The sequence below is a fragment of the Pholcus phalangioides genome, unplaced genomic scaffold (genome assembly GCF_987345545.1).
Source record: "Pholcus phalangioides strain wild (caught in Gottingen) unplaced genomic scaffold, Ppha-v1.0 ptg000020l_1, whole genome shotgun sequence".
NCBI classification, from domain to species: Eukaryota; Metazoa; Arthropoda; class Arachnida; order Araneae; family Pholcidae; genus Pholcus; species Pholcus phalangioides.
This window is the reverse complement of record NW_028301613.1, coordinates 4,003,477-4,027,713: the sequence shown is the minus strand read 5'-3', so window position 1 is coordinate 4,027,713 and position 24,237 is coordinate 4,003,477. Positions and strand designations below refer to the sequence as shown.

Here is a 24,237-nt window from a genome sequence, read left to right as displayed (position 1 = left end):
GAATTTTTGAAATCGAGAATTATCTTCTCTACTTTTTAATTATACTGCCTTATGGTAATTGTGACTCCATTAAAAAAGTTCTAATCCAGGAACTGTGATGTTTTTGGCTTCGGGCTGATGCGGGAGATCGCCTACTAATCGTCTGTCTTTGGAATCCACGTTCTGTACAGTGGTAAGAGACGTTGTGACGTCAACAAGGTTCGATCGGTCAACAATTGTTGTTTTTCAGTCTTGTGAGATGACGGAAGATTGATTATCCATCATTCATCGGCCGCTCTAATCTGATTGGCTCTCTTCCTCCTCTCCGTGACATGACCCTTGAGTCTGGAATGAAGGAAGCCTCTCGTTAGTGGTGGGGGGGAAACTGGCCGATGAACTTTGTAAAAGTTCGTCTGACGGACGGGATGCGATCGGCTTGGATTTATTGCTGCTGAAATGACGAGTTGACGTTGTTTTCCCGCGCGATGAACCTATACGGATGCCGGGTCCTACGCGGTAGGAACCTATTAGTAGACGCTCTAAGCGTGTTATACGGGACCGGGTCGTGGATCGCCATGACGGGGCTGTGGATCGAGCTCCCGTTGCTGGTACAGAGGCTGCCCGAAGGATGGAAGTTGGCGTCGCGTCTCACGTTGGCCTTACAGGTATATAAGGATCTATTCTAATATCTTTCAAAGGCGTACGTGGGAAACATGCAAAACGCAATAACAATTTCTTTTTAATTGCGCCAAAATGTTTTTTTCCCTCCCATGATTTGGCTTTACTGGCATTCCATTTCATACCGCGCACCGGCCCAGTCTATCGACAATTGCTAATTTTAGGCATTGACCCGGACTGGGGTGCTTTATTATGCATATATAAATTAAAAATGCATTATTGACATCATGCGCGACAATAAAACATATTTAAAAAAATGTTATAAATTTAAAAAGTTGCAAAATTTTAAAAGATGCAGATAGCGAAAATTCACAAGTCTATGGCTGTAGCTCTAGCGAGCCCTTTGTTGTTTACCGTGGCCAGGCCAGGTCCACGTCTACGCGGGTCAGGCGAGCCCTTCCCGTCGCTGTACCCAGCTCAAGTGCTGGGTCGCATCTCCCCCCCCCCCCCCCCGGCTTGGTGGCTCGATGAGTCTTCCGCCGTGGCCAGGCCAGGTCCTGGACCACGTCTACTGTTCTCGGCTTGTTATTGGCATTCAAAAAACGTCTCACGTGGGGGAATTTTTCTCTTTGGAGTTAGTTACTTTCTAGGACGGGTCTTCAACGTTATGGCCGTCGGAGCTTTTTTTGCTGTGGCCCACCGACCATTTTTTTTTGGAAATGGCTAGAAACATTGAAGACAGACGATTAAGAAAACGTAACGTCATTAAACCCGTAGGCTGGTTAGTGACGGAGCACACCCGAGGAGGCCCAAACAGTTGTTGGGAGAAAATTCGGTCTCTAAAATGGCGTATCTACTTTCAGAATTCACAGAAATTCTGAAAAATGATTTCAGAATTTTCGGAAGAGATTAATTCCGACATTAATGAAAGAAATTTCTTAACAATAATTAAAATTAATAATTTCGGAATTATTGAATTTATTACTGAATTTCGTAAAATTATTTCTAATTAATGGGAGAATAATTCCAGAATCCTTCTTGAAAGAAATAATTTTAGAATTAGTGACAAAATAATTTCATAATTTACAACAAAAAAAATAATTCCAGAATTAATTTCAAAATAATTTAAGTAATAATTAAAGAAGAAAGTAATATTTTCGGAATCTTTCACAGAATTAAAGGAGTAAATAATTGTAAATAAATTAATGAAAGGGTAATTCCAGAATAAATGAAATCTTCAATTATTTAGGACCGTGACGTGGATACCATCGTATAATTCTAAATACTTCAGTTTGGTGGCCCGCGGGCTTCTGGGTAAGTTTCAATTTGGCCCTGTTCTAGGACAACTAAACTGAAGAGCCAAAAAAACTGGTAAAGGCATGCGTATGCAAATAAAGAGATATGGAACCAATCAGAGTACGGCGCTGCGGTCGGCAACGCCTATATAACACAACAAGTGTCTGGGTTACTGCTGCTACAATGGCAGGTTATCGAGATTTAAGTGAGTTTGAACGCGGTGTTATAGTCGGCGCACGAGAGATGGGAACGACATAGCATCTCCGAGGTAGCGATGGAATTTGGATTTTCACGTACGACCATTTCACGAGTGTACCGTGAATATCGGGAATCCGGTAAAAAATTAAATCTGCAACATCGCTGCGGCCGGAAAAGGATCATGCAAGAACGGGACAGACGTGCAACACTTCCGCAAATTGCTGCAGATTTCAATGCTGGGCCATCAACAAGTGTCAGCGTGCGAACCATTCAACGAAACATCATCGATATGGGCTTTCGGAGCCGAAGGCCCACTCGTGTACCCTTGATGGCTGCACGGCACAAAGCTTTACGCCTCGCCTGGGCCCGACAACACCGACATTGGACTGTTGAGCACTGGAAACACGTTGCCTGGTCTGACGAGTCTCGGTTCCAATTGCTTCGAGCTGATGGACGTGTACGGGTATGGAGACAATCTCATGAATCCATGGACCCTACATGTCAACAGGGGACGGTTCAAGCTGGTCGAGACTCTGTGATGGTATGGGGCGTATGCAGTTGGCGTGATATGGGACCCCTGATACGTCTAGATACGACTCTGACAGGTACGTAAGCATCCTGTCTGATCACCTGCACCCATTCATGTCCATTGTGCATTCCGACGGACTTGGACAATTTCAGCAGGACAATGCGACACCCCACACGTCCAGAATTGCTACAAAGTGGCTCCAGGAACACTCTTCTGACTTTAGACACTTCCGCTGGCCACCTAAATCCCCAGACATGAACATTATTGAACATATCTGGGATGCCTTGCAACGTGCTGTCCAGAAGAGATCTCCACCCCCTCTTACTCCTACGGATTTATGGACAGCCCTGCAGGATTCATGGTGTCAATTACCTCCAGCACTACTTCAGCCATTAGTCGAGTCCATGCCACGTCGTGTTGCGGTACTTCTGCGGGCTCGCGGGGGGCCCTGCACGATGTTAGGCAGGTGTATCAGTTTTTTTGGCTCTTCAGTGTATTTTACATAAAAGTTCCCTTCCCGTAAGATTGAAGTATTTCTCAGAATATTGCGAACTAAAGTTTGGAAAAGAGGTTCTTAACTAGGGTCTATGGGGCTTGGATGAGAAAACAGTTCATTATTTTTACATTGCTATATACTGAATACTGTTTTGTGAAAGGGGTCTGTGGCCTTCATTGTATTAGCACAAGGGGGAAGGGAGTACGTGGACCACAAAAAAAGTTCAGAACCTATGAATTGAAACCTCTGTTTCAGACCAGTGGTTCACAAGCTTTCATGCTTCAAGTACATCCCCCCCCCCCCGCCTAAATCATTTAAATGCGTAGGGGGCTCGTGCGTCCAGAGTCCAGTAATGAATCCCCAAAGTGATGTCAGTGATATAGCTTTGCTCCGAGGTTTCCGGACAGTGAATACATCTTTCTTTGCAATGTCCAGACGCCTTAAAAAAATCCTTTACGGGCTCATAGAGGGTGGAAAAACTAAGTTGCTGTTCAGTGTGATGTGAAAGTGACGTCCGTAGGCGGAGATAGACTTGAACTTCTGAGAGGGGGGGGGTGCACGATGATGATGATGATGATGTATATATACACATCCATAGCATATGCATTAGGTCAGTTGGCTCTTCCTTTGACGCTGGGGAAGGGGAGGAGAGCCATTGCCTCACATGCTCCCCCACCTCTATCTCCGTCATAGTGCCGCCTAATCATTAGAAAAAAACGGCATAGGGGATAGCTATTGGCAAAATTACTGACGTCACACTGTGCATTAACGGCTGATGATGAGTTGGCCTGGATTTATCCAGTTGCTATACCGGGGTGGGGGGGGGGAGAAAGTTTGGAAAGTGACGTAACTCGAATTTATCGATGTGACACCCCGTATCGATACACGCAGAAAGAACTTCAAACTTTCTCTTTATTTTAGATTGCCAACATTGGGCCAATCATGTACGGGCTGCTGAACTCCTGCTGTCCGAGGGCCATCAACGAAAGATCCGGAACCCACGTCCAGCTGGCATTGGGATCCGTCTCGACCCTCCTGCTGATCTTCTTCTGGACGTCGACGATCCAGGTGTCCGGCCACGAGATATCTCTGGCACTGTACGTGCTGTCGTTTGGACTGTCCATAGTCGACTGCACTTCATCCGTGGTATTCCTGCCCTACATGGCCAACTTCAAACCGATCTACCTGATCCCTTACCTGGCTGGCGAGGGACTCAGCGGACTACTGCCAAGCTTGGTCGGCAGCGCTCAGGGGATCGACGAGGAGATTTGTCTCAACGACACCGACCTGGAAGACGTATTCTTCGACGACGACCACAACGGGACTACCGTGAGACGGTTCAACGTGCCGAGGTTCGAACCAGAATGGTTCTTCGGGTTCTTACTAGCCATGGTGCTTCTCAGCTGGATCTCGTTCTGCATGATGGACTGGCTTCCGATCTGCAGGAAGGAAATGGTGAGTATCAATGTAGGACACATCCCTGGTGGGTGCGTGCGTGTGTTGGTTTATGGAAATTTTGCCTCCGACATTTCGCCCCCCCCAGTTATTTCGCCTTCCCTGGCCATGTGAGTGACCAAGTGAGTTACTGTATGAGCGATCAAATTAAATACAAATACGAGCAGAACACCACAACAGGCAAAATGCCCAACGAGGTGACCGTATGAGTGATCAAGTGAATGCATGAGTGACCAATTGAAGGGTGCATGACTGTATGAGTGAACAAGTGAGCGGGTAGGTGACCGCATGAGTGAGTGACAGTATATGACCATATGAGAGAGTCAAAGTGAGTGTAGTCATTTATACAGCTACTAACTTGATATATTCCTTGATATGATCCGTTATAGCTGCTCACTTCCTTGGTTAGTCATACGGTCACCAACTTGATCACGGAAACGGTCATTCACACGATCACTCACTTGGTCACTCATAGTCACTCACTTGATTATTCATGTGGTTATTCACTCAACCATGCAGTCACTCACCACTCACACTTGCTCATGTGCATGTGGTTAACTTGATCACTCATATGGTCACTCACTCATGCAGTCACTCTCTCACTCATACCGCCACTCTCTCACTCATACAGCTACTCTTTCACTCATACAGTCATGAGTGAACCCACTTATATGGGCACTCTCTCACTTTTACAGTCATGACCCACTCACCACCACTCACACTTGCTCATGTGCATGTGGTTAACTTGATCACTCATACAGTCACGTGCCACTCATACAGTCACGTGCCACTCATACAGTCACTCTCTCACTCATACAGTAATGACCCACTTATATGGTCACTCATATGGCCACTCTCGAGGTCACTTGGTCACTCATACAGTCAGATAAGGCGACGTGTATTGGAAACGAAACGTACAAGGGGCGAAATGTCGGGGACGAAACGTCGAGTCCAAAATAATTTCCATTTTTATGGACATCATCCATCTCAAGTCGTACGTCCCGTATTCCAGGTGGAGTTACCGAGGAAATCTCCTGCCGAAGATGGGACACTAGAATTAGAGACTGTCAGGATGTCCAGCATCGAGGGCTTCAGTGGCGGTGGCAGCGGCGGCAGCTATGGGTACTACATCGCTCACTCGGATGCAGGGTCCAGGGACTGCCTGTCCCGAGACGGAGGCAGTTTCAGGACCAACTTGATCTATTGGTATCTTCTTTTACTTCAAGGATGGGCCAGCGTGGCGACTTTTGGAGTGTTCCCAGCCATACAGGTACGTAGTACATACCAAACTGATAACTGGCACCAATTATCAAGAGCATAGGCGGTGATAAAACTTGAAAGTCTCGGGGGGGGGGTTATCTCTCCTCCCTTGATCAGGGGCGACTCTGGGGTCGTGCTACCAATTCCAGTCCAAGAGAGGGTGCTAAATCCGAGTTGAAAGGGAGAAAAAAAGCTTTATCGACAAAAACAAAAACGTGGTCGGGGGCGCCAGGTGCGGATCCATGTAGGGGGGGGGGAGGAATTGTGCAAGTTCTTTGAATCACATCCCGTATTTTACGAGACAGAAACATTTCCCCATATAATTGCTTAAATTCGGTTCTTGGGAAGGCGATTGCTCCCCGATACCCTGGCCTGAGCAGAGGCAGGCACCTTCAGCTGTGAATTCAGCGGAGGTAGATATCTTATGGAGAGGAGGAAGGCATCTTAAGATTCAAATGGAGCGAGGACAGACATCTCCAGCTGTGAATAAAGCCGAGGCAGATATTTTCAGCTGCGAATGAAGGAGAGGCAGATTCGAATGGAACGAAGGCAGGTTCCTTCAGATTCGAATGAAGCGAAGGCAGGCATCTTCAGCTGCAAATGAATTATTATTCTTTAATGAAATTAAAGATCGTAACTATTGTCCCCATTCATAAATTATATTATAATTATCTTATATATGAACTAGCTGATAACCGGCGACGTTGCCCGCCCCGTAAAAAAATATATATGTATAGCTTATTAATTATTTCTTAATTAAAAACTTCAGGCAATCGCTTGTGGATACACAATATCTTTGGTTTTTCCATCTGGTGTGTAGATGTCAAATTTTTGGGATTTTCAACACGCGAACAGGCAACGAAAAGCTGTCCTTGTGAAAAACAGGGCTCAAGTAAGTTGATACCTGCCACTGCTAACGACTGGCCTTGCGCTTTGTTGATTGCTCATGGCAAAAGCTAAAAGAATCGGGAACTGTAATCGCTTGAAAGTGAATGGCATTTCCTCAGTGATAATTGGGATGTGTGGAATGAAGACGCCTTCTCTCCTTTGGCACATCCAGTTAGAATCGTTGCTTCAAGGATGTAATTGTGCAATTTCTTCACGCAGAGTCTGGTGCCATTGCAGAGTCTCGGTGTCTCCAAATTTCTTAAAAGCATTATAGGTGCTCCTACTTTGAGGGTCAAGTTGCGTGGTGGTGCACCCGGAATATCCAAAGAGTTCAGAAATTCTGCAGGATACAGAACTGTCATGTGACAGTGTCAACCGATTTGTAAGATGTGGAGTCTCCTGGAATAATTTTTAGGATTTTTTCGTTGACCTTGTTCACACTGTCATTTTCCGGTGCCAGAATCACTCTCTCAGTCACTCATGGTTTTGGTGATTTTGTTAAATGTTTGGGAAGATTTTGTCTCGAAGTTCTTGAACTGAGTTTAAGAACTGGTAAAATCCATTTGGGACCGTAATCAGTCTAGTTCTTGGGTCATACAGACAGACATACTTTCACATCTTATATATAAATGTGAAAGTATGTATGTATGTATGTATGTATGTATGTATGCTCTTCATACAAATCTACAGTTTTAGACCGATCGTCGCCAGATTTTGCACATATACCAAACAGGTCCGGGATTGAACCGTAGGATAGTTTAAAAGTTCGTCAGAGCTGGGCAAATGCCCGAAATGGGCAAAAAACTGTCGGGCAACAATAGTTTTGGGGCCTCAACAATCACTTTCGGAACGTTTACTTTGGTTACCGTGGTTTCCAACAATACGTTTCAGACGTGAATATATGCCTTTACAATGGTTTGTCACACCTTTAATTCTGTTATTATAACAGTTTATTCTTTTAGAACGGTTTGTCACTTTTCCAATTTAATTGCAGAAAACCCGGGAAGCACCGGGTATTTCTGCTAGCCTATATACAGGTTGTCCTGTAATCCTGTAAGTGATAATGCGGAATTTATCTCATCAACCGCCCATCGTATAGGTATAGTTTCAATTTAAAAAATGCCTTAAAGGCGTTTGAATAATATTCGCTGCACAAGCTGGACGTATGACGTCGCTAACAACAGAGAACAACAACTACGCTGACAAAACTGGGAATAAAAATGTTCAACGCCAACTGATGAACTCAATGCTTGCCTCAAATCATCAACACCCTGCCACGAAGCTAAAAAATTATCATTATCCACCAACATGCGAGTTCAACTGCAAAATGACTCAGCACCGCTATCATTTTCACATCAGTTGACCAACCAGTAGACCCAAGCACTGGACCGATTACGTTCCCAAATGGATTTTGCCAGTTGTTAAACTCAGTTCAAGAACTTGCAGACAAAGTCTTCCCAAAAATTCAACAAAATGACCAAAACCATGAGTGGCTTTGTGAGAGAGCGATTCTGGCACCGAAAAATGACAGTGTGAACAAGATCAACGAAAAAATCCTAAAAATTATTCCAGGAGACTCCACATCTTACAAATCGTTTGACACTGTCACAGACACGGCAGAGACATTTAGTTCTGTATCCTGCAGAATTTCTGAACTCCTTTGGATATTCCGGGTGTGCCACCACACAATTTGACCCTCAAAGTCGGAGCACCTATAATGCTTTTAAGAAATTTGGGCACACCAAGACCTTGCGTGAAGAAATTGCACAATTGCATCATTGAAGCAACGATTCTAACTGGATGTGACAAAGAAAAAGAAGTCTTCATTCCACGTATCCCAATTATCACCGAAGAAATGCCATTCACTTTCAAGCGATTACAGTTCCCGATTCGTTTAGCTTTTGCCATGACAATCAACAAAGCGCAAGGCCAGTCGTTAGCAGTGGCAGGTATCAACTTACTTGAGCCCTGTTTTTCACACGGACACCTTTTCGTCACCTGTTCGCGTGTTGGTAATAGCAAAAATTTGTACATCTACACAACAGATGGAAAAAGAAAAAATATTGTGTACCCACAAGCGATTGCCTGAAGATTTTAATTAAAATATTTAAAAATGAAAGTAATTTTTTCTTACTTGATGCAGAAATTTTTTTGATTAAGAAATAATTAATAAGCTATACGTATATAAATTTTTTACGGGGCGGGCAACGTCGCCGGGTATCAGCTAGTAATCTATATATATAAAATTGATTTTCTGTCTGTGTGTTCTCTATACAAATCTACAATTTTAGATCGATCGTCGCCAAATTTTGCATATATACCAAATGGGACCCGACTTGAACGATAGGCTACTTTAAAATTTCGTCAGCCCAGGGCAAATGCCCAAAACGGGCAAAAAACTGTCCGGCAACAATGGTTTTTGGGCCTCAACAATCACTTTCCGAACGTTTACTTTGGTTACCGTGGTTCCCTAGCAATGCGTTTCAGACGTGTATATGCCTTCATAATGGTTTGCCACATTTTCAATATACTCTCAGTAATGAGGCTTTTTGAATAGACGTCATAATCATCATCAGCATCGCTTTGAGTGTCAGGAAAAGGGTGATCCTCATAGAAATCAGTGCTAAAATTGTCGATTTTACTGTAGAAATGCGGAAATTAGTGGGATTTTCCGCCCCATCAACAATTTTAAAAATTGTATTGAATTCTAGATTTTTGAAATATTCAGTTCGCTTAGAGATATACGAAGCCCAGGAGATTAAATATGAAGTGATTAGCCAAACCTATACTTTTGAGTTGGATATTCGAGCAATACCATTGATTTCATTTATATCTTCTCAAGTATGAAAATTAATGTCTCCATATTGTCTCTTTTGATATTTATTTGCATAAATTCATGTGGGTTAGGATATTTTAAAATTAGTTATGAGCCCGTGAAAAGTGCATCGAAAAAATTCCACAGCTTTAACTAAGGATTTTTGGAAGCTGGAACAGACAGATGGATAACTTGAAGTTCAGGGGGGGGGGTCGAAATACCTAGCGCCCCTTAAAAAAAGAAAAATATATATTCATTTCTACGTTTCTGTGTAAATCTATATTTGTTTATTTCATGAATTGCGCAGGTCGCCATATTGGTTAACTTGGACACGGTTTGTATGTCCCTCAAGAAAAAGAGAGGGAGATATCACGTGATCCAAAAAAGCCTCATTGAAGAAAATCCGGGCAGCGCCGGGTATTATAGCTAGTCTTATATATAAATGTGAAAGTATGTATGTATGTATGTATGGTCTTTATACAAATCTACAGTTTTAGGCCGATCGCCGCCAGATTTTGCATATATACCAAACAGGACCGGGATTGAACCGTAGGCTACTTTAAAAGTTCGTCAGAGCTGGGCAAATGCTCGAAATAGGCGAAAAACTGTCGGGCAACAATGGTTTTGGGGCTTCAACAATCACTTTCGGAAAGTTTACTTTGGTTACCATGGCTCCCAATAATGCGTTTCAGACGTGTATATATCTTTACAATGGTTTGTCATATCTTTAATGCTGCCATTATAACAGTTTATTCCTTCGTAATGGTTTGTCACTTTTCCAATCCTCCCATTAATTGCAGAAAACCCGGGAAGCGCCGGGTATTTCTGCTAGCCTATATACAAGGTGTTCTGTAAGTGTAATGCGGCCTTTATCTCATCATCCGCCCATCGTAGAGGTATCGTTTCAATTTAAAAAATGTTTAAAAGGTGTTTGAATAATATTCGCTGCACAAGTTGGACATATGACGTCACTAACAACAGAGAACAACAACTACGACGACAAAACTGAGAACAAAAATGTGTAACGCCAGCTGATGAACTCAATGCTTGCCTCAAATCATCAACACTCTGGCACGAAGTTAAAAAAATATTATTATCCACCAACATATGCGAGTTTCAACTGCAAAATTACTCAGCACTGCTATCGTTTCTACATCAAACTTGACAATAGAAGAATTCCCGTAAATCCAAGCACTGGACTGATTACGTTCCCATATGGATTTTGCCAGTTGTTAAACTCAGTTCAAGAAGTTGCAGACAAAGTCTTCACCAACGTTCAACAAAATCACCGAAACCATGAGTGGCTTTCTGAGAGCGATTCTGGCACCGAAAAATGACAGTGCGATCAAGATCAACGAAAAAATCCTAAAAATTATTACAGGAGACTCCACATCTAACAAATCGGTTGACACTGACACAGACAGTTCTGTATCCTGCAGAATTTCTGAACTCTGGATATACCGCGCAACTTGACCCTCAAAGTCGGAGCACCTATAATTCTTTTAAGAAATTTGGAGACACCAAGACTCTGCGTGAAGAAATTGCACAATTACATCATTGAAGCAACGATTCTAACCGGATTTGTGCCAAAGGAGAAGACGCGTCTTCATTACACGTATCCCAATTATCACTGAAGAAATGCCATTCAGTTGCCATGACAAATAAGCTATACATACAGTATATAAATTTTTTACGGGGTGAGCAACGTTGCCGGGTATCAGCTAGTCTTATATATAAATGTGAAAGTATGTATGTATGTTCTTTATACAAATCTACAGTTTTAGGCCGATCGTCGCCAGATTTTGCATATATACCAAACAGGACCGGGGTTGAACCGTAGGCTACTTTAAAAGTTCGCCAGAGCTGGGCAAATGCTCGAAATAGGCAAAAAATGGTCGGACAACAATGGTTTTGGGGCCTCAACAATTATTTTACGATTAAACAACAATTTATTTTACACTTATTAATACCTTCGGAACGTTTACTCTGGTTACCGTGGTTCCCTAACAGTGCGTTTCAGACGTGTGTATATATGCCTTTACAATGGTTTTTCACACCTTTAATTCTGTTATTATAACAGTTTATTCCTTTATAACGGTTTGTAACTTTTCCAATCCTCTCAGTAATTGAAGAAAATCCGGGAAGAGCGCCGGGTATTTCTGCTAGCTTATATACAGGGTATCCTGTAAGTGCTAATGCGGCCTTTATCTCATCAACCGTCCATCGTAGAGGCATAGACAATCGCATCCAACTTAAAAAAATGTTTAAAAGGTGTTTGAATAGTATTCGCTGCACAAGCTGGACGTATGACGTCGCTAACAACAGAGAACAATAACTACGACGACAAAATTGGGAATAAAAATGTTCAACGCCAGCTGATGAACTCAATGATTGCCTCAAATCATCAACACTCTGGCACGAAGCTAAAAAATTATCATTATCCACCAACATGCGAGTTCAACTGCAAAATGACTCGGCACTGCTATCATTTTCACATCAGTTGATCAAACTTGGCAATGGAAGAATTCCCGTAGAGACCCAGTGTTTTGCTGACTTTTGCTGACAAGGGGAGGGAGGGGGTCAAAAATGGCTGATAATCTGCTTACGTAATACTTGAATGGGTCCTATCCCAATTATCACTGAAGAAATGCTATAAAGCGATTACAGTTCCCGATTCGTTTAGCTTTTGCCATGACAATCAACAAAGCGCAAGGCCAGTCGTTAGCAGTGGCAGGTATCAACTTACTTGAGCCCTGTTTTTCACACGGACAGCTTTACGTCACCTGTTCGCGTGTTGGTAATCCCAAAAATTTGTACATCTACACACCAGATCGAAAAACCAAAGATATTGTGTATCCACAAGCGATTGCCTGAAGTTTTTAATTAAAATATTTAAAAATAAAAGTAATTTTTTCTTACTTGATGCAGAAATTTTTTTGATTGAGAAATAATTAATAAGCTATACGTATATAAAATTTTTATTTGACGGGCAACGTCGCTGGGTATCAGCTAGTGACTATATAAATATTCATCTAACATGAATTCCATAAAAAACGTTCGGGAAAAATTACAATTATGATAGATTCTAACATATTTGTAATTTTTCCCGAACGTTTTTCATGAAATTCATTTTAATATACTGCGACCTGCAGAAGGACTTCATTTCCTGCCATTTGTCAATTTTGCAGTGATTTCACAGTTGAGAGTTTTGTTCACTTTTGGCATGATTTTTTGCGAAAATTGGTGATGTCCCGTATTTAGAATCCAAATATACCTGGGATGACCATACGTCCCGTATTTCCCGGGACAGTCCCGGTATTTTCTGTATTTTTGGCCGTTCCCACTTTTTTGCAAAATTGTCCCGGTTTTTCCCGTATTTTACACGAAGTCTACTTGAATTTTTATTCTTTATTGAAGTCAAAGATTGAAATTATTTTTCAACTCATAAATTATATTGTGATAATTACAACTATAAATGAGAATATTAATCTCCCACATTTGTCTTAGCGAACGTTTTTTTTCGTGGAATTCATTTTAATCCAGTGCAATTTGCAGTAATGCTTCATTTAGCGCTACTGTGATTTTCCGTATTTTCTACAATATTTGGCAACTTTGTTCGGATTTGGCGTCATTTTTGGCGATAATTGGCGATGTCCCGCATTTTCCCGTATATGGAATCCCAATTTCCTGTATTTCTCTCGAGGAAATATGGTCACCCTAAATATACCGTATTTTTCTGGAAGGAATATGGTGAATTTATCAAACCCAGTTGAAAATTCATTGATATAGTGCTGCCATCTACCAAACAAAATCACGAAACTGGAAAACGCACAAGATTGCCAGAATTCAAATGCACTTGCTTTAAATTGCTTTTTTAGCCGTATAAAATGTTGAACGGGTTGGAGTTTAGCCAAAATGCCTCAAAATGTCCTCGCCTTAAAAAATTGTCAGGATTTGAAAAAAATTGATTTCATAACAATTAGTTATGGGAATAATAAATACAGGGTGGGCAAAAAGTCTGTACAAACTTAAAAAATGAATAAAAACCAGAAAAATAACTAAATTTAAAAAACGGTTTGCAGGGTTAGCATCGCTATGTCACGGGATTTTTTTTAAAGACAAGAAAAAAAACTAGAAAAAAAACAGCCGATAGATGGCGCTGGTACGAGCGACTTTAATGGAAATATGCAAATGAGACGATTATAAGAACTTGCGCTCCTAATCCACAACCAGTTCACCGTTGTAAACCATGTATGTGAACACAGAGTAATAATACTATAGAGTGCGCTCGAGGGGTTACAATGTGAAGCAAAGATCCGGAGTCACGTGACTCCAGTCGAAAGGCTGGTCAGGGAATCTCGCTGGCAATGCTTTCCTTATGGCTACTCGTATGACGATCTACACGCGCTGTCTTATTTTTGATTAGAATGGCCAACACTTGCGCAGCTTTCGGATGTTCTGAGCGGTTTAGGAAAGGGGGACCAGTATCCTTTCACAAGGGAATACTTTTTTGCTTATTCCCCTTCTTATAAAATAAAAATTGGAATATTAAATTGACGATGCAATGGATTTCTGACGTAATCTCAGTTTTTAACGACACCATTTTGGATTTAATTCAATTAAAGTTCCAAGTTTTGGTAAAATTCAAATGTCACGAATCATTATTAAATGTTTTAATAGAATTTTTGGCAATAAATGATTGAAATTGTGAGTTTTATGAAGTTTTAACTGAAATATACGTCTCCGCAAGATTTGGCGAGATTTGGCGAGCTAGTGAGTTCATTCGACTTTTGCTCAACTTGGAAGAAAATATGCTTTTCAGGAGGAGAAATTTATGAAAAATATTCTATTTAAATAGAATGTGAGGAAAACTCCCCCCCCCCCACTCTAGACAATTGCAGTTTTGCATAAAAGTGCATAGCAACCTCTAAAAATATTAGTATTTTTACCCCTCTTCACACCTGAGATAAAACTATTACAGAAAAGAAATTTTTTTTATTGATTAATTTGTATTTGTTGTATGTGAAATTGCCGCTTCAAACAAGAAAATTAATTATTCAATTGATTTTTTGAGTCAATATCTATACTAAGACCTGAAGTCATATATTGTGTACCTCAGATGTTATCTTGAAAAAGAATCATTCTAAAAACGATTTAATACCTTAAATTAAGATTAACATATGCATACTTTTATATATGAAATATTATATCCTAAAATATTATTTATATATATATATATATATATATGAAATATTATATCCTAAAATATTATATATATATATATATACACACACTTTAAATTATTACATATATATTCTACATGGAATTTTAATTCTTATAATTTAGAGAAATTGATGATGAGATTCTGTAATTTTCTTGAGTAAAATCTATTTTAATCCTGAAATATTATGTAAGTGTTTACAGTTTTGTGTGATGAGGTTATAAAAGGTTTTTCAGGAATGTTAGAAATGAAACTTTTTCTTATTGTTTGAATATTATTTCATGACTGAATATGGTATGAGTGTGAATGTGTTACATTACATAACATAATATGATGCATTATAATTAATTATGAGTATATAGAGTAATTGTAATGTTCTGGAAAGATATATTTTTGTTTTAATAACCCCTCGTATAAATAAATTTTCGAAATTAAAAGCGACAAAGTGAATGAAGAGAATATTTGAAAATATAAATGAATTAGGCTTTACAACATATACGTTGTTCCGTTTTCCAATATTTGTTTATTTTATAGAATTTATTTTTTCAAATCTGATACTCCCTAAATATTTCACATAAAAATGAGTGAAATTCATTGAAAAAATGAAGGAAAGTTTTCATCAACTTGATCGAATTGAGTCAAATTTCGTTACAGCAACATCCTAGCTTCTGCGAAAACGCGCCAAATGTAATAGCGCAGAACCTGTTCTTTCCCCGACAATACTGCTCATCTTTTCTTCACGTTCGACAAGTTTTATGAATAGCGTGCGCGGTCTATTTATATCTTAAGTCTATGTATGTGAACAAGGATGCTGAGAGCGAAGGATAAAGCTTCGTTGGTGAAGTTGTTTTATGCGGAAGTTCATGTGGAACATACTGCTGGAATAAACGATTTGGAGGGATTCTGTTCGTTATTTGCGTATCTTTTCTTTGTCAGCGCCACCTATAGGCTGTTTTTTAGTTTTTTTTTCCTGTTTTAAAAAATTCCCGTGCCCAAGGAATGCTAACCCTGCAAACCGTTTTTATTCCGGTTTTTATTCATTTTTAAAGTTTCTACGGACTTTTTGCCCACCCTGTATGATTTACAAAGTATCAAAAGATTTAGTTATATCTAAAGTATAGTTATATCTAAAGTATATAGTTATATCTAAAAGTATTCAGTTATATCCAAAATAATGATGCAGCTTTACAATTATTATCTGCTGTATACATACGCGGAGTTGGACTTGAAAGTCTGGAGCGGGTACGATGATGATGATATATATGAATTATATGTGTCGCATATCATCATCATCATCATCATCAATAACAACCATTTTCAATCCACTGCTGGATGAAGGTCTTCTCTAAATTTTTCCATTCTGCTCTGTCATGCTTTAGCCATCCAGTTGAATCCTGCTACTGTCCTGATCTCGTCAATCCATCTTGCATGAGGACGCCTGCTCGGACTTTCAACACCACGGGGGTACCACTCTAGAATACTTGTGGTCCATCTGTTGTCCTGTCTTCTTGCAATATGTCCAGCCCATTTCCATTTCAAACGTTTAATTCTTTCCATGATATACAATTTTGTGTAGTTCCTTATCCAAGTGATTCGTTTTCTGTCTCTTCTTGTGATGCCTAGCATACATCTTTCCATGCTACTTTACGTTGTCTGTAGCCTTTGTATCGTCTTGCTTGTGAGTGTCCATGTTTCATCTCCATACGTCAGTGCTGGTAGCACACGCACACTGGTTAAAAACTTTTCTTTTCAGGCATAATGGTATGTGACAATGAGTTTTTGCCAAAACTGCTCCATCCGATCCTGATCCTTCTGTTTATTTCATTAACGATTCCGTTGTCCATGGTGATTTCTTGTCCCAGGTATACATGGCTTTCTACTTTTTCTATCTCTGTGTCGTTGAGCAAGATTGTCCCCTTCAACGCAAACGGGTTGAACATAACTTTAGTCTTTTGCAGATTCATTTTCAAGCCCACCTCAATACTTGCCTTCGCCAGTTCTTGTATCATTTCTTCTAGTTCGTCTGGATTACTGCTGATGACAACAATGTCGTCTGCAAAACGCAAATGGTTGAGAAACTCCTCATTCATTTTAATTCCTTTTTTATCCCAATCCAGTTTTTTGAATACTTCTTCTAAAACAGCGGTAAAGAGTTTTTGGTGAGATAGTATCACCCTGTCTGACTCCTTTTCCAAGTTTAATCTTTGCTTTTCCTTTACCCAAATGAATCGTTGCAGTTGCATTGTCATATATTGTCTTGATGATATTGATGTAAATCTTCTCTACCCAAATTACATCCAGAGCTTTAACAACAACAGATGTGAAGACAGAGTCAAACGCTTTTTTCAAAATAAACGAATGCCATACACAATGGTAATTCGTGTCTCCAAGTTCCCTGATTGTTTGGATGTTATCCATTGTACTGAATCCACTTCAAAATCCTGCTTTTGGTTGAGCTTCGTCCAATTTGGATTCAAGCCTATACGTCAGCACTTTGGTCTTTTTCACCCTTTTTGTAAAGAAGAACCATCATTGCGTTATTCCAATCTTCAGGCACATCCGATTAACCAGTCTCGTCTTCTGTACTTTTCGCCTTTCTGAATCCAAACTGATTCTCACTAAAAAAAAAAAATCAGTGCTGTCAAGAAATCTAATTGTTCTGGATTCAATTATTTTTTCTATGACCTTTGAGAAAGCAGAAAGTAAAGAAATGGGTCTGTAATTATTAACATGCATTTTGTGACCTTTAGTGTATTGGAGAAACTATTGCAAGTTTCGTGCTCTGTGGAAAATCACCAGTGTAATGAAACTTAAATTAAAAATAAACGATAAAACTTCATTTACATATACTTTGGGTGCGATGCACTTCAAAGTTGCATCATTATTTTTAGATATCAGAAAAGCTTTTGATACTCTGTGAATCATAATATTCTCTTAACTATACTTGAATATGCAGGAATTCGGAGTTTGTCACTTAAATTATGTAGGTACTGTATTCTTTAGATGTCTTGGACATTGTCCATGAAAACCCACCTGTTTCTTCTTTCATTCGCAGACGTACAGCGTTCTTCCGTACGGTGACAGAGCTTTCCACTTGTCCGTGATCCTCGGAGGAGCAGCATATCCAGTGTCCTGCCTGACAGCCATGTTCTTCGAAGTGAGGCGGATGCTGGCGCTGTCCGCACTCGGACTCGTCGCGACAGCTCTATCCGGGTACTTGATGTACACAGCCGTCGTCTCACCGGACCCGCCGTTGGTCGGCACGGTTTTCGGATCGCCCGTGATAGTGAGTATCTGTGGATTGTTTTTTTTGGCGAATTCACACTGCTTGTGCTCTTTGCAGTATTTATGACAATAGCTGAGATCGCAAGTAATGTTAGCGGGACTGTAAGAGTCCACGAAGAAATATAATGCGTGCCAGGAGAGCTGGTAAACCGTGCTCGTGGGTGGTTTGTATCGAGTCCCAAACGTCCAATTGACGGCCTTGATCAATCGACTTCTGGCCAATGGCTTGTGTCAGGCTCTCTGATCAATACGCTGCCTCCAGTGGAGGTTTTTGAAAAATCTAATAAATCGACTACTTGCAAGTGGTTTTGTACAGAGCCTTAATTAATCGACTGCTTGCAAGTGGTTTGTGTCTGCTTTCGTAGGACTCGGGTTTCTTGATACAAATATCTTTGATGGCAACGTGCAGATTCCTCATAAGTCACTGACTCGTCTTGCATGCTTGCCTCGTGACACCCGTCCAAATCATTTGCGAGCTCAGCAAGTTACACGAGTATGAGCTGGACAACCAGTAGTGTGGACTACTTTACACCATGGTCAGCGTGACACATATACAATAAACCTTTCCGATTTCCATCCTCACAGGTTCTCTGTTGGGTCGGATTCGTGTTCGTTTTCTCGTACGTGAAGACGATGGTCACCGCGATTGTCGGCGATATCCGTGGTCAGCGTGGTCTGTTCTGGATCGGCGCCGTGACGCAGGGTGGAGCCGCGATCGGTGCCATTGTGATGTTCGTGCTCGTCAATACGACGGAACTGTTCCGAGAGACAAAGACGTTTTGCGGTCACGTGTACGACTAGTTTCGAAGCGTTATCATACAACCACAGTAGGTGCTCACAGGATACCAGAAAAATGTCCACAATATCCACTCATTGAAACATAATTCTCATTTTTTTTTATTATAGTTCAATAAAAATATCCTTCATTTCCAATTCCGCCATATTTGAATTATGGTTATCCAGGCTTTCTTACTTCGTATGAACAGCGGGGAGTGACATCGTTTCTCTCTTGACCTCCTGCCTTCCACACGGTGACTAGATCAATGACCAGATCAGCAGCACAAATTTAATGACTGCGCTGAAATTATAAAAATTTGTAAATTTTTTTTTCTTCTCCACATATTTTCTTTATTTTTCTCTCTCTCGGACTGTGACATGCACATTGTGCTTTCTACAGATTTTTAATTTTTACATTTTCTTTGTGTTTACTGTTTGTTTTTGTGTTTTTTGTCTCCTTTTTTTTACGCTCATATACTTTGAGGAAGTGTTCTCATATTTTGTCAGGTGGGGGATTGATGGGGTGTTGCTACTTCTCCAGCAGATACCCTTTACGTTAGAGGTTCCGTAAGGGATATGAACGTGGGTATCTGTCTGGTATTTCAAGTTCAATCCTAGAGTGATTGGCTTCTGTTCAAGTATGAATTCGCATATGCATCGACTAAACAAGTTTCTATTTGCGTCTTAATTCGCACGCCTAGACCGATCGGTATCCGTTCACGTCTGAATTCGCGCGTATCGACTACACAAGTTTCGCTTGCGCCTGAATTCACCCACATCGACTACACAAGTTTCGCTTGCGCCTGAATTCACCCACATCGACTACACAAGTTTCGCTTGCGCCTGAATTCACCCACATCGACTACACAAGTTTCGCTTGCGCCTGAATTCACCCACATCGACTACACAAGTTTCGCTTGCGCCTGAATTCACCCACATCGACTACACAAGTTTCGCTTGCGCCTGAATTCACCCACATCGACTACACAAGTTTCGCTTGCGCCTGAATTCACCCACATCGACTACACAAGTTTCGCTTGCGCCTGAATTCACCCACATCGACTACACAAGTTTCGCTTGCGCCTGAATTCACCCACATCGACTACACAAGTTTCCGCACATACGTCTGAATTCCAACATATTTCTGCTTGCGTATGTATTCCGACGGATTTCCGCTCAAGTCTCAATACGCTCATATCGATGCATGCCAATTCAGACGCAGCTGGAAACTACTTGATTACCAAGCGGAGGTCGGGATGTGTAGTTCGGAAAGAAAATTCACATTCCTCTGCGGGGAATCGAACCACCAATCTCTCACTGTCCGGGCGAGTGTTCTAACCATTGAGTCTCTTTTCCTAATCATGATTTATTTGATTTCGATTCAAAAAGAAACCGTTCAGTCTATTCATTGGATTCAGGTTCAAGAAAAAACCGTTCAGTGGATCTCTATCCGTTTCAGATTCAAGGAGGAACCGTTCAATTGATCTGCAGTGATTAAAATTTACAACGAGACACAAGACAAGGACGGTTAGACATGTTTACCAAAAGAACGCGTTCAGTAGATTTGTAGTAACTTACATTTCCAGGAACCAAGTTCATGTTTTAGGGAGGGTGCAAATCAGATATTTTCCCTAAAAATGCGATTTGTTCTGACAATCAGGAGCGGAAAAAAAAATTATACATACATATATTGAAAAATTAGGAGAGAAGAAAGTCCCTAGATTTCTTCCGGGAATTTTCGTCTGCAATATTCATTAAAAACGTGCTGCATTTATTAATTTATTTTTATGCAACGGGAATCCATTCATTTCAAATCGAGAGTTGAGCAAATCTCCCTTGGCTTCGCTTTCCGTGAGAAATCCCGTTCATTAATTATTTAAGGGGGGTTTCCGGAAACTATTCTAACTACCTTAGATAGGATGGATATTCAAATATCTTCTATTTGTTTTGATTTTTTTTCCCTTTATTCAATTTCCCGAAGGAATCAAAAATCTATGCATTGGGAAAAAATAACAAAATATTTTTTTTCAACTTTGAAAAAAGGAATCGGGATTCATTTTATTCCCCAAGGATTCGTGATCGTAATTGAATTTTTGTTAATTAGTGAACTTCAATGATGATCACTGTTATTTTTAATTTTCTATTCGATTTGATTCTTTCTGATGGGATCGAATGGAAAACGAATCGATGGTTCAATGGGAATAGCATCGATTATAGATTTTGTTGCCAGTTACAGCTGGAAAAATTATCGCGGGCAAGGAAAGTTTCAATTACAGCCGAAAAAACTGTCAAACGCAAGTTGTTGTTTACATCCAATCATACAGTCAATTTCACACTCACTTGATCACTCATATGGTCGCTCACCTGCTTATATAATCACTCGAGTGGCCCCCGGCATATTTTCAGATCACTTCAGTGGTCGCGGCGCAATTCCAGACAACTAAAATATTTCTCGGCCCCCTTCCTAGTAAGTGACGAGTCACTTATATATTGATATATGAGTCAGTGATATATTCACTGACTAATTAATTAACTAATTAGGATAGTAATTAGAATGAGGATCGATGTGATTAATAAATGACAAACTTTCGAATTTATGAAAGTTGCATAAATCGCATCACTAATTTTCACGAGTTTGAATGACTAATTAGTTAATTAATTATGATTTCAATTAGCATCAGGATGGTGATGATCAACAAATGACGAGAATTCAAAATTTATGAAAGTTGCTAAATTTCAGCATTTACCAAAGTGCTTGGTGAAAGTCCGAAATGTATTTGTTTACAAGCGTTTTTCGGCGTTTTACCGTAACATATATCTGTATAATTATATATAATATTAATATATATGTATATGATATACATTTCATATATATATATATATATATATAATTAATTAATAATATATATGTAAAACTATCGAAACAAGCTACAGTAGAGACATAGTTATGCTGATATTGTCTTAATACAGCGCCATCTGTGATTCATTATATTAAAAAAAAGTGTAAATATTATATATATATATATATATATATATATATATATATATATAAAATATAAATATATATAAATAAAGTTTAACGTTGAAACACTGCAACTGCAACAAGTTGCAGTGTGACAGCTCCGGCCCTATTTGTGGTTGACTTGACTTTATTATTCAGGATTTTCAGCATCTAAGGCTATTCCCTGTAGTGAAGATGACACTTTCTGGTGAAACGCGATAAGCGATACGACGCCTAACGGTGAAAGTTATAAGTGATAAGAAATACGCATGCCATTTTCCATTATAATTTTGCCGGAAATACGGGCAAAAAATTGGTGATTACGTCATAACTTTGCAAAGTCACCGATCATTGCTGAAATTCCAAAAAATTACGGAGTGGTGGGGAAATGAAGGGCTACATTATATAATTGTAGTTTGGGGGGGGGGATTTTGAGTAACACCAACATCTCTGTGAAATCCGATTCCAAATTTTATAATATTCCGGGTCGGAATTTGAGTAATATTTCTTTTAATTGTATTCCAATTGTTCTGGAACTTTGTCCAGGTCACTCATGTGATCTGTAAATATGTCGTCACTCATTCGCTCTCATTTACTTACTCGTTCACTCATACGGTCAATCACTTGGTCATTCGCTTGTCAACTTACTTGGTCACTCATACCGTCAACCACTCACTCATTTACTTGATCACTCATATGGTCAGTCACTCGGTCACTCATACGGTCAATCGTTTCGCCACTCATATGGCCAATCACTCGGCCACTCATGCACTCAATCACTCACTTGGTCACTCACTCACTTGGTCACTCATACGGTAAATTATTCAATCACCATCACTTAGATTACTCGTACATTCAGTTACTCTGTCACTCATATGGTCAATCACTGATCTGTAAATGTTCTTTGCGTCATTTAAGTGATCTGTAAATGTGCTTTGCCTCATTTAAGTTATCTGTAAATGTGCTTCGGGTCATTTTAGTTATCTGTAAATGTACTGCGTACCTCTTAAATGATCACCCAGTGCAAAACACAAGTTTTTTTGCTAGTTTTATAAAAGGTGGGTGACGTTCTTGTCATCGCCTATTCAAATCACGGCATGATGACCATATTTCATTAGAAAAATATGGAAGACTAGAATTTTATGAAGAAAAATACGGGATATCACTGAGAATGTTGGCAAAATTACAAACTGTGTTAAAATTTCTGAAAAAGGGACGAGTTGCTGATCACTTGACTGATCTACAGCATCTTCACAGATCACTTGATTATGTGTCCCGTGACACGTTTTCAAATCAATGAAGTGCCCCGATTCAAAAGGGTAGCATTGAGTCTTGAGCTTCAGCGTAAGGACTTCATGACGTCATCATCGAACGAATGAGAGACGCAGAACGTGCAACGTCATCAGTTGTAGGAGGGGCGAACGAACGAGGAACGAATCATTGAAGAGATAAATGACGTCATTCGTCAGAAAGGCCGTAAAACCGTAAAGATTACGTCACCAAAGACACGCTAGGTACCATCTTTTTCTTTTCACGAGATGAATGGGTCTCACCGAAGGACTTGAAGATGGGCGACAAATACCCTGAGCCAAGAGCATTTTGAATTCTTGTCGAACTACATCTAATTTCTCTGGTCTAAGACGTATAGTTTTAGAAGCGCAGATAACATTCTTCCATTCATTGAGTGTCCAATTTCGGCGTTTTCTAGTCCACAAAAGCTATTTTCTTTGGTTCTGTAGCGAAATCAATGGCAATCTGGTTGGTCGTCGGCAATTGAAACCCAATTCGTTTTAATATTCGTCTTGTAGAGCGTACGGATATGCATTGCGATGATCGTGAGTTGTATTGCGCTGAAATTTGTTGCATTGTAGCTCTTCTGTTGCTGCATACAATGCGTATCAGTCGCCTGCCATCTCTTTCATTCATAAGCCATTTTCGTCTACTACTTCGCTTTCCGCTCTAAGTTTTGGCTTAGCCGCTATTCTTTGAAGACTCAAGATACTGTTGTACGAGAAAAGCTAAAAAGGTTAGTTGCTTCGGAGATACTGGAACCCCCTCTAAATCATGCCACGTTCAGAGTCACTCAAATCTCTTGTTTTTCTCATGAACAAGCAAATTGATAATCTTAACTGGTGTTTCTGACCAGGAGAAAGCTTTTTATCAGCGAATCTGGTTTATTAAGCCAGCTCACGTACTTCACGAACGAGTCGAAGTTTCAGTGAGGGGTGTTCCAAAGTTTTTGGCCACTGAGTGTATTTTGAATATATTTTTGGCAACTACAGTATCTAGCTAAGGAAACCAGTCCAGATATTTAAAACTGCAAAAAATAGTACAAGAAAGTTCTCTTAAATATTCCGAGTCCATTAAACGTTCCAAAGTTTTCACTAATGAAACGGTACGGGGAGGAAGAAATATAACT

General features: G+C 40.1%; 1 protein-coding gene across 2 annotated transcripts in view; it reads left to right on the top strand.

Moving 5' to 3' along the window:
- Nucleotides 1-341: 341 nt before the first annotated feature.
- LOC149070774 (solute carrier family 52, riboflavin transporter, member 3-A-like) overlaps nt 342-24,237 on the top strand; it is a 63,910-nt gene continuing 40,014 nt past the window's right edge. The window contains exons 1-5 of one of the 2 annotated variants that reach the window (XM_089248834.1): nt 343-644; nt 4,038-4,571; nt 5,584-5,841; nt 17,811-18,041; nt 18,626-19,087. In XM_089248834.1, coding sequence (XP_089104960.1) covers nt 465-644; nt 4,038-4,571; nt 5,584-5,841; nt 17,811-18,041; nt 18,626-18,841 — 1,419 coding nt within the window. In that variant the 5' untranslated portion in view covers nt 343-464 and the 3' untranslated portion in view covers nt 18,842-19,087. Of the gene's footprint in view, nt 645-4,037; nt 4,572-5,583; nt 5,842-17,810; nt 18,042-18,625; nt 19,088-24,237 lie in introns of those variants that run through there. The other variant, XM_089248835.1, reaches the window with a different exon arrangement.